This window comes from Gavia stellata, chromosome 3, assembly GCF_030936135.1.
Source record: "Gavia stellata isolate bGavSte3 chromosome 3, bGavSte3.hap2, whole genome shotgun sequence".
Lineage (NCBI taxonomy): Eukaryota > Metazoa > Chordata > Aves > Gaviiformes > Gaviidae > Gavia > Gavia stellata.
In genome coordinates, this window is record NC_082596.1 from 68,439,449 (window position 1) to 68,457,161 (window position 17,713).

A 17,713-nucleotide genomic window follows, 5' to 3' on the forward strand; every position below is an offset into this window, starting at 1 on the left:
ATACAGTTTACAGTCAACGTAATGCCTTTCCTTTATGTTTGTATAATATCTCGTACAATGTAAATTCAGTCTTGGCTGCAGTTTTCCAGGCATTGTAATACTGAACTAGTCTAAATTAATTCTAATTGATTAAATTATTTCTAATTCTGCTAGCTGTTATAATTCAGAAGTGCACACTTTATTTTTCCAACTGAAGTGTCATGTAGGAGTAATAGCAAATGACACTTACTAAAAATCTTTTCATGGAAGTGTATTTGCTAGAAAACAAGGGTTTTTTTTTTTTTTTTTTGAAGAATTGATTTTTCTTTTTCATGTGTAGAATAAATTAGATTTTTAGAAAAGCGATTTAAATGATTTCATATCTTATTTTGCCAATAGTTTTTGCTTAGTGTGAGTATAAAACTAACTTTTCTATATCATTTCTGGTCAGCCGTTAATTCTGATTTTCCTGGATTAATACTTGAAGCATGGATAGGAATATTTCAGGAAACTAGAAAAAAAAAAAAATGAAATGAAAACGCTTCTGAAATCATCAGGATTTTCCAGATGTTTTTCCTATAAGAAGCTACTTTGGTTTTGTCAGTTTTTTGCAAAGCTTCTATAAAATGGTCTCACTAAAATCAAGTATTTAAAGGAGAGGAGAAGTAGGAACTTGTAGCCTGCTGACAGCAGTGCTACTGTGCTTTGTGAAAGGCAGCTGAGGGAAGCAAGGTAGTTTATTACTACCTTTCTTACATCTACAGTTTTGAAAGTGGTAAGTAGTGTACAATCCTCCTTTTGCATAAGCAACTTAAGTCCTATTCCTGACTGTCTAGCATAAAGAAGTCACAGGAAGTGCGGTGTCCCTTTAGTAACAAAGGTAAGAAAATGCCTAAAACATACCTATGCAAGGCCACAGTTTACTAATTACAGGAATTATTTGGTGAAAAAATAGGATTTAACGTGTATGTGAGCATACATGAGTTTTATGAATGTCAGTAGAAGGTTGCTATTAACTTTCCTTTATGTTAACAAAGTCAGCAAGTAAAGTATTAGTACTTTTTTGGAACTCAAAATCTTGCTGCCTCTCTGGTTAAGAATTGTGTTTTAACTGCATGTCTGTTTGTTTAGGTAACCTGGCATGAAATTGCAAGGCCTCAAGTACATGGATATGACATGCGCTGTCTGGCAATGATTGGCCGGTTTCAGTTTGTGTCAGGAGCAGATGAAAAAGTGCTTAGAGTTTTTCGTGCTCCCAAGAATTTTATAGAGAATTTCAGTAACATCACTGGTATTCCAATGGAGAAGCTGTGCTCCTATGTAAGTGTGCTAAAGCAATGCTAAATGAAGACAGCTCTCTTCTGTGTAAATAAAATTAATGCTTTAGAAAATGTCAGATTGCACTAAACTCCATAAAAATTCTTTTAATAGTTCTGAAACCTTAACCTTGTTTTTCCTTGCTTCCACGTGTGTTGTTTCATATGTATTTTTATGGTGTTGTGTCATAAAACAGGTTGTATTCGAAACTAAACAAGACCTAGTTTCTGAAGATTGCAAAGAGTATGGGTAAATTTTAAATAAGTCAGACCAAGTAGACTACTGCACACACTTGGTGATTTCAAAGCAAACAATAAAGCTTGGGAATGTGCTTCTCGCTAATTTAAGGGTGTAGTAGTCTTGTCTAGATGTAATTATTGTTGTGTGGTTATGTGTTGGTTTTTTTAATTGTATGCTTAGAAATAGGGTAAAGCTTTCAGCACCGTTTTTAGTTGTTACATATAAATATTTACAGATATGTACTTGCTCATGCTTTATTTCCTCTTGGCGTTGGAAATTTTCTTGAGGCCTTTACATTTCACTTTTTAGTTGTTGATAAGTATACTTTCCTATTCTGTGGAAAGATAAGACTGCAGAATTGCTCCCCATTTGCTTTTTTAAGATCTAATTTTGTTTTTCTCTGCGTTTTGTAGAGCAGACCTCATTCAGGATAGTTGCCTCTGTACAGTGCCTTGCATGCTTTTTGCACTTCTGGCCCAAAAGTGGTGTTTCTGTGCAGCTTCTCAGAGGTGGATGAGCCTTTCCATTTCATTTAAAACGTGAAATATCTGGGAAAGAAATCTATTCATTTTTGATAGGAAGAAGTTACATAAGTAGCTATTTAGTGCTTTAATTCTGTAAGACTCTGTAAGCATTTGTATTAATGACATTGTACAAATAACATTGTGCTTTTAAAATGTTGGCAGATGTCATTATTTTACTTTCATGTAGACTTGCCTTATCAGCTCTTCCTCTGAGAGCTATTTTTTGATCCACGATATCACAAAGTGTTTCACATGGGCTCTGTTTTAAAGAAGGCGGCTTTACGAGCTCTAATGATACAGCTACTCTTAAATAGCTTTATTGAAACTGTTTTCTGTGAATGCTTTTTTTCATTCAAGTGGGTAAGCCTTTTCTTAATTTAGCTCAAACGCCTTCCCAAAAAAATACTTAAAACCAAAAAAGCCAGCTTTATATTCAAAAAGGGTTGAATAGGATTATATTCAGTTCAAATCCATGGCATTGTATTGTACTTTGGGTTGTAATGAAGAAACGTTTTTGTTTTAAAGGCCTTAGACTGGTGTGTGTGTGTGTGTGTCATACATTTTTCTCATCAAATTATGAGCATTTAAATAAATAACACAGTGTTTTAAGCTGTCACCTAAATTATTAATCCAATTGTGTAAAACAGTCTGTCTTTGAACTCCTCAGGAAGGGGGTTTTACAGCTATTAAATCTAGTCTTTTTCCATCTCTGCCCAAAGGACCCCAAATTCACTTACCCTTTGTAAATTTTGGCTTTTTCCCCCATATGTTTATGGAAGTATTTTCCATCTGATGTTTTGTCTTTCCTCTGTGCTGCTTTAAACAGACGCGTACTCAGCCACATCTGTGCTACGTACTGGGTTGTGTTTGAAGTTGTGGGCACAGGCACTCGCCCTCTGTCCCCTTTTCCAAAATGCTGCTTTATTATTTCACCTCAGAACAGACTATTTTCCAGTCCTATTGTGTTAAAAACTGCAGTGCTCTCAGATGATTAATTATCACGTGTATCCTAGAATAAATAAAATTGTGGAAGAAAATCTGTAATTAGGGGTGAAGATGCGTGCTTTATAGCAAAACCCTTGAGCTGACGCCTTAGAAAAGCTTTTTTTTTTTTTTTTTCCTGGCAGTGTACTGGTCTTTGTTTTGTCCAGGGTATGTTCTGGATAAGTTGGGAGTTTTTCAAAGTGCCCCCCATCACTTTTCTAGAAAGTCACTCTTTATCACAGGGATTCCTTTAAACCGTGGCTTTTGAAATCTGAACCTACATGACAATCTGTGTGTAAACTTTTTTTTTTTTGTAAATTCAGCAATCATCTGATCTTCCAGAAGGTGCAACTGTGCCAGCTTTGGGATTATCCAATAAAGCTGTTTTTGAAGGTATGGCTAATGAGGAATAATGGTGATGGTGTTTCATGTGGAAACTTTTTTTAAATTATTGTTTTAGTTACGTCTTTTTGGTAGGTCTGACATTGTAAGCTTGACTGCAAGTTTAGAATCTAGAACTAAAATTGTGCAAAGTGTTTATTTCTCTGGTAGCACCTAAATATGGTGCTTAAAAATAAAAAAAAAACCCCACAAGTGAGAATCTTTCCTCCCTTTCTTTGCCTTTGGTTTCTCCCCTAAATATCCCCTAATGTCTTGTGTGAACCCAAAATGCTCTTTCCCTGCTTTCCATACTGTGTCCTGCACCCCTGTTGGAAGTAACCCCACTCAGTCTGCACAGTGCTCCCGAGAGCCTCTCGTGTTGACTGATCTTGATGAGTTTCACACGGGTGCTGGGGCTCATTGCTCTCCTGGGATGGGTCTGGGAGAAGCCAGGGCAGGATATTCGAAAATTCCTCCACCAGCTGTTGTTCCTCTGTTTTCTCCATGCTCGCTACCCACCCACCCCTCCCCCAGAAGACTGATGACTTTTAGCCAAAAAAAAATTGGTATTGAATACCATACAGTGAAAACGAGGTTCAAAGTTGTTAAAGCAGGACTACCTGTGGTTTCTCTGTAAAATACCTTGACCTCCGAAGCTACATTCTGGAGTCCTTTTCACACTCTCCCTCAAATGTTAGCACCCTTGTAGAGGCTTATAAAAGTAATGCTGCTTTGAGGGGGATCAGTCACATTTTCTGTTCCAGTGAGAATAGCCATAAACCTTCTCCAGGTAAATGATGGTTTGTGACAGTATTTGGGAGGGAAGAATTAGCCAACAGTAACTAGTGTTCTGTCAGTAAAGGCTAGTGAGGCACCAGATGAATTTCTTGAAGTGGTGGGGATTGCATTGTGGGGGGACCAAAAAGGAGTAACAAATACCTGTCTAGAATGACAAAAATAAGTGAGTAGTGTCCTGAGACTGGGGATGGGACTGGTAATCTGGTGTTTAATAAAGTCTGTGGTAAAAATGCACTTACACTGGAATCTACAAATTAGGTCGGACCTGTTTTTTCTCTGCTGAAAGCTTTATCAGAAGGTATGAATTAAAAAAGGAAGCATTTTAATAAGCTTTGTCTCCAGGGTCTTCAATGGCAATACAGCTAAATTATCCTAAATCTTCTGTGAGAGAAAAGTAGTTCTGTTGTACTTGAAGTAACTTGTAAAATATATTTTGGCAAAAACTCTTTTTTCTGCTTTCTCATGAGTCCTTCCACTGAGAGAGGGAACAAAACTTCCGTCTCCTAGAGTATCGTCACAAACAGAATAACTAATTTCCATCGATTTCATGCGGTACACCCAATAGCAGCACTATGAGTAGAAAAGCTGTCAAATTTTCCTGCGTTGTCCACCATTGTCCATCCAATGCTGTCAGCACTGATGGCTTAGGTTAAAGCTCCACAGACCTCTCTTCTTGCTTAGTCTGTAGAGGAATCTTCATGGTAAGCGATGATCAGATAGTGGTCTCAAATTAGGTAAATGCTGCTAATTTCTTTTTCAAGGGGAGAGAAGACAGGATGGATGAGAAGATAGTATTTCTGTTCTGTTAACGTCTCTGTACCTGCTTTTTTAAACTGCTGTATTTGAAATGTGCATTTGGCAAGAATTTAGATTCTGTCTGAGAGTAACTGTTTCACAACTCCATACTTTTTTTTCTTAAATAATGCCTTCAAAGTGAAGGATAGAGTTGAATTTCAACTTAAAATTAACTGAGGAATTTCACTTATTTTTGGTACTTTTGCCTAGAGCTAAGGGCTGAGCCGTTGGCAGTTTTGCTGAAGTTTGCAAATTGTAGATACATTTCTGCAAGCATGGCTTTTCATTTGGGGGTCTACAGTAAATTTGGGAATTCATCACTTGTATCTGAGATTTTTGCCTTAAACATTTTCAAATACAGGAGGAAAGGTTTAGCATTGGGGAAGCGCGGGTTCAACTCCTGGTGACTGCTTTTTGCAAGTAAATCAAAGTCTTTAAGAATCTCTAAAAGAGACTGTGCTAATGGAGAGAGGTTGGTCTTGGAATGGAATTAGTATGAAGGTTAGATTTTTTTTTTATTTTTTTCTCTTCTCATTCCCATGTGCATTAGAATAACTAGATTCTAATATTCATATTATTGTAACTCTGGAAGCAGAGAAACCTAAGTTCAATTACTTATATTGTAAAAACAATAGATGTGTTTTACTTGTATAATAAGTGCTCATATTTTCCCTCCTGTCAAGTATGTTCTCTCTAGCTAATGAAGTCCTTACTTTGAATAGGAGATATGGCTGTTCAACCAGCTGAGGATGAAGAAACCTTTAATACCATTTCGAATCAGTATCCTGAGATTTATTTTCAACCCTTGATCCTTACAGGTATGAGATTCATTTCTATTGTAGGAAATAGAGAATGAGGTTCATTAGATATAAACTTGAAGCATTATTTAGCTGATTTTTAGATTACTTAGTACCAAATTTGAATATGTTGTACGAATGTCTTTTAGAACCTCCCCCAGAGGATCACTTGCTGCAGAATACATTGTGGCCTGAAATTCAGAAGTTGTAAGTTTTCTTTTTCTTTTTTTATTTAATTTAGAAAATTTCCAGAAAGCTATTGCAACATATTCATGTAGTCTGGTCTTGTAACTCTTCCTATTTTACTACCTGATTTGACTTTGTGTGCAGTGTATTGCTTGTAAAATAAATAAATTATATGTATATAAAAAATTAGGAAACAATGCAGAAAATGACAATTAGAACTGATATGTCACAAAACTTTATTTCATTAGTTGTTTCTGTACCCGTGAAATATGTATGTGTTTTAGCACAAAGCTATTCTTTTGAATTTGTAATGATCAGACTTTCGTCCCTTTGGATGTTTGTCTTTTTAAGTTCGTTTAGGGCACTGATCCCTGGGTTTTGGGGTTTTTTTTTGTTTGTTTGTTTTTTGTTTTTCCTCTTTGTTCCAAGAGAACAGAATAGAATATTTCAGTTGGAAGGGAGCTACAACAATCATCTAGTCCAACTGCCTGACCATTTCAGGGCTGACCAAAAGTTAAAGCATGTTGTTAAGGGCATTGTGCAAATGCCTTTTAAACACTGACAGGCTTGGGGCATTGACCGCCTCTCTAGGAAGCCTGTTCCAGTGTTTGACCTCCCTCTCAGTAAAGAAATACTTCCTAACATCCAGTCTAAACCTCCCCTGGTGCAGCTTTGAACCATTCCCATGCGTCCCATTACTGGATACCAGGGAGAAGAGATCAGCACCTCCCTTTCCTCTTCCCCTCCTCAGGAAGCTGTAGAGAGCAATGAAGTCACCTCTCAGCCTCCTAATCTCCAAACTGGACAAGCCCAAAGTCCTTAGCCGATCCTCATAGGACATTCCTTCCAGCCCTTTCACCAGCTTTGTTTCCTTCCTCTGGACGCATTCAAGGGCCTTCACACCCTTCTTAACTTGTGGGATCCAGAACTGCACATAGTACTCAAAGGGAAGCCTCACCAGTGCTGAATACAGAGGGATAATCGCCTCTTTTGACTGGCTGGTTATACTCTGTTCGATGCACCCCAGGATGTGGTTTGCCCTCTTGGCTGCCAGGGCACACTGCTGACTCGTACTGAGTCTGCTGTCAACCCGCATCCCCAGATCTCTTTCTGCAGGGCTGCTCTCCAGCAACTCCTCTCCCAATTTACACTTGTGCCTGGCGTTACTCCATCCCAGGTGCAGAATCCGGCATTTGGACTTGTTAAATGTCATCCCATTAGCCATTGCCCAATACTCCAATCTTATCTAGATCCCTCTGCAAGGCCTCTGGTCCCTCAAGCGAGTCAACAGCACCTCCCAGTTTGGTATCATCAGCAAACTTGCTAATGGTACATTCAACTCCTGCATCCAGATCATTGATAAATATATTGAACAGAACTGGCCCTAGAATTGAACCCTGAGGAACACTGCTGGTGACCAGTTGCCAGCTAGATGTAGCCCCATGCACTACAACCCTTTGAGCTCTGCCCTTCAGCCAGTTCCTCACCCAGCGCACCGTGAACCCACTCGTTCCACAGTTGGACAATTTGCCCAGAAGGATGCTGTGAGGGACAGTATCAAAAGCCTTACTAAAATCTGGAAAAACTACATCCACTGCCTTCCCTTCATCCACTAGGCACATGACCTTATCATAGGAGGATATCAAATTAAACAGGACTTTCCCTTTGTGAACCTATGCTGACTGTGCCTGATGATAGCATTATTCTTTAAATGGCTTTCAGTAGTACCCAGTGTAATCTTCTCCATAATTTTTTCAGGAACTGAGGTTAGACTAGCAGATCTGTAGCTTCCTGGGTCTTCCCTCACGCCCTTCTTGTAAATTGGAATAACACTGGCTAAATTCCAGTCAGCAGCAACCTCCCCAGACTCCCAAGACCTTTGGTAGATGATTGAGACAGGCCCTGCCATAACATCAGCTAGCTCTTCCAGTACTCTAGGAGGAATCCCATCAGGCCCCATGGACTTGTGAACATTCAGCTGATACAGCTGGTCCCTAACAACTTCAGTGTCCACAAATGGAAAGTCATTGCTCCCACACTTGTCGTCCTCCGACTCAGGGAACCAGGCAGCCGAAGGTATATGAGTATTATTAAAGACTGAGGCAAAAAAAGCATTGAATGCCTCTGCTTTTTCTTTATCCCTGTTAGTCAGCTGACCATCTTCAACAAGTATTGGTCCAATGTTTCCTTTAGACCTCCTCTTGCTCTTATCATACTTAAAAAAGCCCTTGTTATCTGACACAACACTGGCCAGTTTCAACTCTAACTGAACTTGGCCTTTAATGTCTTCTCCCTGCATATACAAACCACAGCTCTATAATCTTCCTGCAAAGCCTGACCTTGCTTCCAGAGATCATACAATTTCTTTTTCCTCTTGAGCTCCACGAGGAGTTCCCTGTTCAGTCAAGCTGGTCTTCTGCCCTGCTTGCTTGACTTATAACACAGTGAAATTGCCTGCTCCTGTGCTTCTAAAATGTGGTTCTTAAAGACTGACCAGCACTGAAGGACTCCTAAGCCATCAAAAGCAGATTCCTAGGGTACTCTACTAAATAATTCCCTGAATAGGTTAAAGCTTGCTTTCCTGAAGTCCAGGGTAGCAACTCTCCTGTCCTTTTTTCTCATTACACTGAAAACTTTAAACTCAGCCATTTCACAAGCACTGTGGCCAAGTCAGCCATCTGTCAGAATAGTAAGGTTTAGAGAATAGTAGGGTTTCTGGTCTGCTATAAGGAACTGTGGCACGTTTTCACAGCCTTATCTGTGCTCTGGAATGTGATGGGCCTCTCTTTCCATGCTGCAGCCTTTGTTTATGTCTGTCTGCACAGCACATCTGCTTAAAACCTTGCCTGTACTGTATTAAGGTCTCCCTGCATAAGGAGTTTTCTGCTTCTTTCCACTTCATGGCACAGAATTGCAGATCAAGTTTGTCTTTCTTACACAGAAGTAAAGGCTGAGGCATTGAAGAAGGAGCTTCCCCCTAAAGCCTAACAAAGTTGTAAGATCCAATAGATGGAAGCAGCAGCCAAAATAGGATGTGTCTAGTGGCAGAGCAAATCGATGAATGTTGAGTAAGACGGTTACAAACCCAGTTCAGGTATTGAATGCTGACAGAGTGCATTTTGGATTGCAAAGATAATAGTGTTACGTGGTCATGACAATAATTGTTTTGAGGTTGCAGGTTTTAGAATTCTTCAGCTGTGTTTTGTTTCTTCTTTTCTGAGATTCACAACAATTTGCAAATGAAGGTTGTCACCTTATTTGTTCCCTAAGGACCCTGGTAACATTAGGCTACACTTCCACAATCTTCAAAGTTTTAGTATTGTTATTTGAAGTATAGCACAAAGAAATGAATTGTCTTGAGCTCTTATGGGTTTATTTATCTGTATCTCTTGAAAGAGTGGTCTCAGGAAGGAACAAGAAGAATGTTGAATCTTTGCTGATGATTACAGCTACCTTTATAAAGTTGGGGGGCAGGAAATAAAAAGCTTTTGGAAAACAGTTTGTAGGTTGCCTTCATCTGACCGCGTGGGAGGTTTGGGAGCTCATTTTTACCTTCAACCGGGCAGTCAATCTTCTTTGAATGCTTTTAAGCTCTTTTACTGTGTTTGTACTTGAAAGTGCTTCTAGGAGGGAAGCTGGTGGATATTAGACCATATCTGCACATTTTGTAATTTCTGACTGTTATGTTAACTGCTTCTCCTGAGCATGCTATGGCCGCTAATGTACCCACTCACGTAAGTAGTTTGATGAGGGATCTTTAAGTAGTGAAAACGAGCCAAGGCCAAAATTTTCTTCATTTGCCTTTGACATTTCTCAAAGTCTAGTGAGACTTTAGTCTTTGATATTCTGCTACAGGAATACTGCCTATCTGCTTTTATATCCTGCATTCATTAAAATAACTGCATTTTATGTTCGTCTTCAGGTGACTTATCTGAGCAATTTTTTTTTTATTTTAGAGACACTGCTAATGATAGGGATTCTTTTATGCAAGGGCAACAAGATGTAAAGCATTCATAGACTTGCAGGATTTTTGCTCAGGATAATCTTGAAAGAGGTAACATGAAATCGCATAATGTAGACTTCAAGTTGCCATAGCAGCAGAAAAACTGTGAGGAACTGACTTGCTAAAAATAGCTTGTTTGTCATTGACATTTATGTATTCCCAGCTCTAACTTGACACCAAATTTTGAAAGATTAGTGTTGGGTTTTGAAAACTGTTCATTTGAGTAGGTCTTAGTATGAAGAACTTGCTGAATTTTTTACATAATTTAATAACTTTAAAATAAAAATATGATAAATCCTGTGAGAATACACTAATCTTTAGCCTCTTGGAAAATTAGCATAGAGAGTTTATATGCAGAAGGCTGAGTTGAAAGCCTGAGTGATGATGTAAATATATATGTTTATATGTTATCTACATTTTATGTAATACACCTGGAAGTCTTGAGAGATCCTTTTTGACACTAGAAAATTACTGTAATCATTTGTCTGGACACTTTGAAAGTCCAGTCAGTTTATCTGTGCATAAAAAAATGCTATGAATTGCACATTGCTAAGGCAAAATCGCTTGTGGTTGAAAATGTCACTTCATTATTCATTCATGCAGTTGCTTCTCTCAGTTGTGAACCTTTTTTTGGTGTTGTGCTACATAATGAAGGGATCACATTGCATGCATGGGGGCAAGGGAAGGAGTTGTACTGGAGCTTCTATACTTGCAAGGCTCATATACTGTTGTAAACAGCATCTCCTGTTGCTGCTAACTTTAATGGAGACAGCACTATGATAGTCCTGCTCATGTGACTTTGCAAAAGATGATATTTTAGGTTTTATTTTAATTTAAAGAGAAAGATTACATTTTAATACTTCTGTTTAGTAAGAACAAAGTTGCATGCAGAAGCTCAAATGTTTCTGTCAAGTGCTCTTCAATACTACTTTTAAGAGATAAAACCAAAGTAACTGAGGACTTGTTTCACAAGTTGTTTCACAGGTTCTTTTTCCTTCAGGAAATTTATACTTTTCAAGGAATAAGTACTTTTCAGTTTTAGAACTTGACTTTCAATGATTTTCACTACACAATAGTCTCCAGGAATGTGCTTTAAAAGTAAGCATTATGATAAAACTACTAGCAGCAGAGTAAGGGAAAGATGGGCAGTAATACCTTCATCATTATAAGATACAATCAAATTTGCAAATTAACATTCCAATTAAGCGCAGCCACCAGTCCCTCTCCCCCGTGAAGGTCCAGGCACAGTTACTTCTCATGAAAAGGCAGTACATCCCTAATCTTCAGACATGAGTGTGGGAGTCTGTCTATGTGATATGCCCACCAGCGACTCTTCTGGACTCTGTTCAACAGATGCAGAAAGTAATTTGTCATTTGAACAGATGGCTGTTTTGGCTGCAAGTTAAATCCCATGAACGTCAATCCCATGTAAGAACTTCTTTGCAACACTGCTGACCAAAGAAGTTTATTAAGAGAACTGCCCGTCTCTTCAGAGCTAGGAATCAAAGGAAACCCCCCTGCCACTGGTATTCAGCTGATATTTGTCCACTGTTTATAGATTGCATCTCCGTTTTTACTCTACTTCCAGTCTGTTTTGTGACTGATTTTAATTTATGTTAGTCTGTGTGACATTTCTGCTTGTTAGTTAAATCCCAGTCCACATATGTGAGCTTGAATTCCAGCAGAACTCATGCAAAGACTGATTAAAAATGACTTTCTGGAGGAAGCTAAAAGTTTTGGGTTTTTTTACAGTGTTGTCTTCCTTTTTCGACATGATTCTTGTTCTCTAGTTCAGAAGTCTTTTTTCAGTATTTCACAGAACAGGCATGCTTTGGCTGGGTGTTTGTGGTGTGTTTTGGTGATCTTCAAATATGTGGCTTCTGATTTTTATTGGTAGTGTTAAAATTGCTTTACAAGAAAATAAGAATACATTAAATGCTGCTTTAGTCTGCTTAGTTAATCATTAGTGTAGCTTCTGCAGTGCTGATGGTTTAGGACTGTGGAATGGGCTGGAGAGATTGTTCTGTAGTCAGTTCCTAAATGTGAAAGAATTTATGCAGATGTTTATATTGAGTGCTGAACGTTATTAGGAGTTATTTGGGATGTAATACTGAAACAGTGGTGAGAAGTTCCTGGCAGGTGCCTTTCATTTTTGTGAAGGGATTTAAATTAACATAAGAAGCTTAATACATACTGCAAAAATGACTGTGATGTGTTAAATATCTTTAAATATCTTTCCACATTTATTTCAGATATGGACATGGATATGAAATTTTTTGTGTTGCTTGCAATAATTCAAACACTGTAATTGCCTCAGCATGTAAGGTAAGAAAAGAGTCTAGCACCATCTAGTGAAAGTGCCACCAGATTTCTAGGGCTGATACAGCAGGTGTCAGAATTGAGTTTGGGCTGAATTCTGTTTTTTCACTTAAAGGTGAAAGATTTTGTATAGATGAAAGTTGCTTTGCAAAGGTGAGAGTGAATGCAGATAAGCTATTATTCATAAATTATGTATGATTCATTTGAAGATATTATTAGGATAAATTCTTACAAATATAGGTGTAAAACATTTTATTACTGATAGATTGTCAGCATTAGTAGAAAGTAGTGAAACAATCTTGAAACTTCCCAGAGGAAAGCTAATTCTAACTTGATTGCAAGCCTTAAAACAAGCCCTCTAACATGTTAGTAGTTTGAAACATGTTACTTTTATATTTGCTTTCATTATTTCTCACTGATATTTTTTCCATCAATACAGGCTTCCAAAAAAGAACATGCAGCAATTATTTTGTGGAGCACTACTTCTTGGAAGAAACTGCAGAGTTTGTCATTTCACAATCTGACTGTTACTCAGCTGGCATTTTCTCCTAATGACAAATTTTTGTTAGCTGTTTCTAGAGACAGGAATTGGTCATTGTGGAGGAAACAAGACTCATCAGAGTCAGGTAAGATATGTAAAGTAAAATAAAAAAAAAGTACACATTTGAAGACTTTGCTGTTTGTTCAGTATTTTTTGGCTTCAAAATATTTGAAAGAAAATTGGTAAAATATTTTAATGGCAGTTTTCCTTACAACATGTAAGAATTAATAGTACTGTAGGCTCGTGTGGCTTTAAGAAGTGCAATTAATGGTGTATAGGAAAACTAGAAAGGGAATTAAAGTGTGGAGAAGAATATAATCAGGCCTTAAATGCTGTTTGATTGATGGATGTAAAGAAGTCTGCTATTTGTCCTCCTGCCTTCTTGTGATTGTGTGTTTTAGATTTACTGAAATCAAGTATACATGCTGGAGTGTAATTCCTGAACATCAAACTGGTCTTCTGTCAAGGAAAATCTTCATCTCAGTGATCTGTGCAGGCTAGGCTGGCAGCTTCATTGCTACACCCGCGTCCTGCGTCGAGCTGCCTTGTCCCTGTTTGCCAGGCATGACTCTTTGAGTCTCTTGACAGGATTTATCTCTGTCTTTGGTGTGGCTTTCTGATAATCTTACACAATTAATTAATTTGACTAGAGCTGTCTCTGTCTGGAAAAAAAACCTGATAGTAAAGATTCAGTTGACTTTCTCATTAAGACTTTGAGCCTTGCAAAATCATGAGGAGATTGCTATTGAACACTTTAATGGATTCCTAGAACAGATGCTTGTGCTGAAAACATTTATCATTGCACTGTTGGCTTAATAGCACATAAACACTACTGGGCTCTGTAGAGTTTTCCTAGAGACTTGGCAGTGAGTTTTGGCCCCTTCAGACAGTGTCCAGTTGTATCCTGGCTTGAGATTTCTCTTCTATTCAGACTTCTATTCTAAAGCTTGGCATATTGTCCACAGTAGATACACAATGTTTCAGGATAAGGAGTATGAATTCTCATAGGAAGTAGAGGAAATCTTCTTTTCATCTGTTCATCAATAACTTTTCTGTCTACAGAGTACATCATTATCAGTGTAAAGCAAAACTGCTGGTATTGGCATCCTAAGAAGTGATTATTCAAAGCTTGTGCTCCAAAATGAGAGCCTTTTCTACTTAGGAAAATCATTCCCATTTACTGATCTGCTGATCAGATTTATTGCCTGATTATATGCGCATTGAAATGGCAGCCTGTCTCTTTAGGAACTGATTAATCTTTACAATTAGATCATTATGATTTGAGCCTTTGGGGCTTTACTGGTAAATAGGAACTGTAGTGAAATTATTGGGGAGATGTGTACACGTGGTAGACATTGCACTATATTAAAACTTTTGAAGTCAGTGTTCTTATGGAAAACCTGTATAGAAAGAACCTGAAGGTCTTATACTTCAGCTGAAATTCTTCTGAAACAGGTTTGTGTGTAAAACATGAAACTGTTCCTACTGTTTCAGTGCTGTAAGGGCTGACTGATACGGTCTTGAACAGGTGCTAGTTATCATTGTGGTAAGTGTTGGAAAAAAATATTTATGTGGTGCTAAATATTCCCAGTTGCTGTAAAGATGAGTGGAATAATGTCCAAGTATTCCTGCAGTTGTTACATAGGGTAAGTAAGAGTAACAGTAACTTCTAATATGTAGAGTAGTTGAAGCAAGGGTTTTCCTCTATATGTTTTATTCCAGGACCAGTTTTCAATTGCTGTGCATACACAGACAAAAATACAGCTGTTCACAGTCGAATCATTTGGTCTTGTGATTGGACTCCAGATAGCAAGTATTTTATTACTGGCAGTCGGGACAAAAAGGTAATTAATATAAAAGGAATTTTAAGAGTCCAGAATTATTTTAAATGTATTTTAGATTAGCAAATGCTGTGTTCTAATGAGTCCATATTCTGTAAATACACAAAAAGCTTACTGTGTGTATTTGCACAGAAATCAGTGAGACTTTCATATGCTAAATAAAGTGCTTGAATATGTATGTACAAGACTGTGGTCTGCCAGTTGGACTTCCTCCCTTCTTTTTTCATACAGTAAGACAAGCATATGTCACGTAACTCTTATGGGTCTCTACGTTTTTCTTTAACTTTCGTAACAGAATCTGTTTTAGTTGTCAGTGTTTGTAATGAAATCAGACAGACTATCTAAAAAGTTCAATCTTTGTAGATAGACATTTTTTACTATTTTAGGGGTCATCCACTTTGCCCTGGGAGTATTTTAAGTAAGTTACTCCTTATGTTTTTGTAAATGCATTTACAAAAAGATTAAAGTGAAAATTCCTAGATTATTCTCTTTCTTACAGATCATTATCTGGGGCCAGTGCGATTCATCTGTGACTACTGAAGGGAATATGTTTGATTCAGTCAAGCCTTGTTCAACAGTACTGGATGCTGGGGATTCTGTTACTGCTGTTAGTATCAGCCGTGTGCTTACTCCTGATGGAAGGTATTGCTGTTTTTCTGTAACACCATTTTGTGTTTAATTTGAAATTAGTATTTTTTCCCCTTTAGTCAGTTTTCTGTGGCTAAACAGCTGCTAAAATCTACCTGTCAAATATTTTGACCATTCTTTGAACTGAATTAACTCTCATTTTTTGTGTCCTAGCCTTCTTCTCAGGTGTATGGTGACTTCTCCAAACAGTATACAAGCAAAAAAAAAAAAGAGCATAGAGGGGCATTAACGCACCTGAAAAACATTCATTCTTCCAACTATATTGACTGGTCTGATGTTGTAATAAGCTCCTTATTTTTTCCTAACCAAATACATTTTTCATGTTTCTGCTTTGCTCATTTTTTATGAAGAAGCTTTGAATTAAATTGTGATATTTTTTCTTGATAAAGTAAATATTGATTCGAAGGGCAAGGTGCAACACAGTGTTTGCTATTTCTTTCTAGCTTGCATTAGAGCCGGCTTCACTGAGCTGCCTTCTGTAATCTCTTTCAGAACTAATGCAGTTGTTCTCTTGGTAGATATATTGTTGCAGTAGGCTTAGAGAATGGGAAAATTATTTTGTACACATGGAAGCAGAGTGGGCAAGAGCCAGCAGTAGCTGATTGGACCACGTGTGTTGAGGTGGATAACAGGTATGTCTTTTGAAGTAAGTTAGGAGCAAGGAAATGTTATTGAGACTAGTAGTGCTGGAATTCTGTTCTTATAATATAAAATGATATGAAACTGGTATATTTGTATATAAAAAATTGTTATCCTTTCAGGAGAAGGCTGATCCCTGAAAGTCTAAAGATGTCTTTAAGCAAAACCTGGAAATAAAAATACTGATTATTTAGATTTACTAAAAAAAAAACAACAAACCCCAAGAAAAACCAAGGGGGGTTGTTAAGCCCCAGAATACTTCATGCTATGCAAATGCTTTGAGAAGTATTACCCTTTGTTGGCCCAACTTAAAAAAAAAAAAAAAAAAGCTTTATTACCCTTAGCCATAAAATAAGATGATAGAAAACACTGAAGTGGGGGGGGAAGAACCACTGTCTATATAAGTGAGCAAAACATTTTGGAGTGGATGACAGCAGGTTTTCAAGAGCAGCTTCTAGCAGAAACCAAAGGAATGCCTAGGTACATGTGGTGCTGCTGTGGTGACAGCTAGAGAAACTCTCTGTAGAAAGACTTTGAATGTTTCACTTGGAGCACTCTCCTAGATTCTTCCTTCACATACTGGCATTGGTAGTACCAGGAATGAAAGTTGATGGTGACTTTTGGCCTGTGCGTGCTTGAAGTGAGTTAGAATGAGACACCAGGTAACAGGAAATTGCAAGCTAAAAGCCAGAAATCTGTCACATCTCAGTAACTGAGATGCTAGACCTGCAGCTTAATGTGGTAAAACTTGAAATCAACAGCTGTTTAAATTATTGATGAGTGAGAGGATAAAATACCATTACTGTTAATGGCCCTACTTACTTTAAGAACTTAGTACCTGCTGGTTGTCACAAGTCAGTTTTTCCTCAGTTGGTAGTGTTAAAAGAAGAGTACTAATTATATAAATGTTGATGTTTACACTCACATGCCCAACTGTGTTTGACATTTTGCAGTTATGTATGGATTTCTTTTTGTTGCAGCCAAAGTCATGCTCTTGCTGTGAAACGTTTATGTTGGAGACATCATGCGGGCAGAGCTGGACATAACGATCAGAACAGCAGCGAGTGGTTGCAGCTTGCAAGTTGTGGAGCTGATCACTGTGTTAAGATATTCAATGTCAACAGATTTGCTTTTTAGCAAAGACAGCACGCCTGTCTGTGCAAAACAGATTCACAACACTTTATTTCAGCTTTAACCTTTTTGATTGTTGAATTTTCTGTTTTCTGCTGTGGAAAGTGAAACATCTGATATCTAACTTATTAAAGCAACTTTTGTGGTAGTTTGAAATGTCAAATATTTTTCTAATTCTGCAGTTCCAGGAAAATGAAGTATTTTATATGTTTTAGTTGGTGAATATCCTGGAACTGAAGGGTGGGAGAAGGATAATGAGACAGCTTTGTTCACTGTGACTCCAGGGGTGGGTGGGAAGCTGCCAGTACTTGGGTTCTTCTGGGCTTGGGGTTGCAAGTGGCGTAAGGAATTGTTTTGAACTCCTTATTCCTATTAAATTCAACTGTTAGTGGACCTGCCAGAGCCAACACTGTGTGTTTAAGCATGTGCAGTTAACCAGAGACCAGAGTTAAATATATAGCTTTCTCTGATTGCCTTCTGAATGTATATTACAGCCCTGGTCCAAGTCTTAGACCATCCTACTTTAGAAGGAGTAGTTTGTGTCTGCATGCTTGGACAGGCCTGCTTGTTTGTTTTTGCTGTCTATATTC

At 37.9% G+C, this 17,713-nt stretch overlaps 1 protein-coding gene across 1 annotated transcript in view; it reads left to right on the forward strand.

The window, feature by feature from the left end:
* Positions 1-17,395, forward strand: part of ELP2 (elongator acetyltransferase complex subunit 2) — a 43,570-nt gene extending 26,175 nt beyond the window's left edge. Inside the window, exons 13-22 of the mRNA XM_059836093.1 lie at positions 1,111-1,299; positions 3,368-3,437; positions 5,741-5,836; positions 5,965-6,022; positions 12,257-12,329; positions 12,763-12,949; positions 14,587-14,708; positions 15,205-15,347; positions 15,872-15,985; positions 16,973-17,395. Coding sequence (XP_059692076.1) covers positions 1,111-1,299; positions 3,368-3,437; positions 5,741-5,836; positions 5,965-6,022; positions 12,257-12,329; positions 12,763-12,949; positions 14,587-14,708; positions 15,205-15,347; positions 15,872-15,985; positions 16,973-17,129 — 1,209 coding nt within the window. The 3' untranslated portion in view covers positions 17,130-17,395. The remainder of the gene's footprint in view (positions 1-1,110; positions 1,300-3,367; positions 3,438-5,740; positions 5,837-5,964; positions 6,023-12,256; positions 12,330-12,762; positions 12,950-14,586; positions 14,709-15,204; positions 15,348-15,871; positions 15,986-16,972) is intronic.
* Positions 17,396-17,713: the final 318 nt, after the last annotated feature.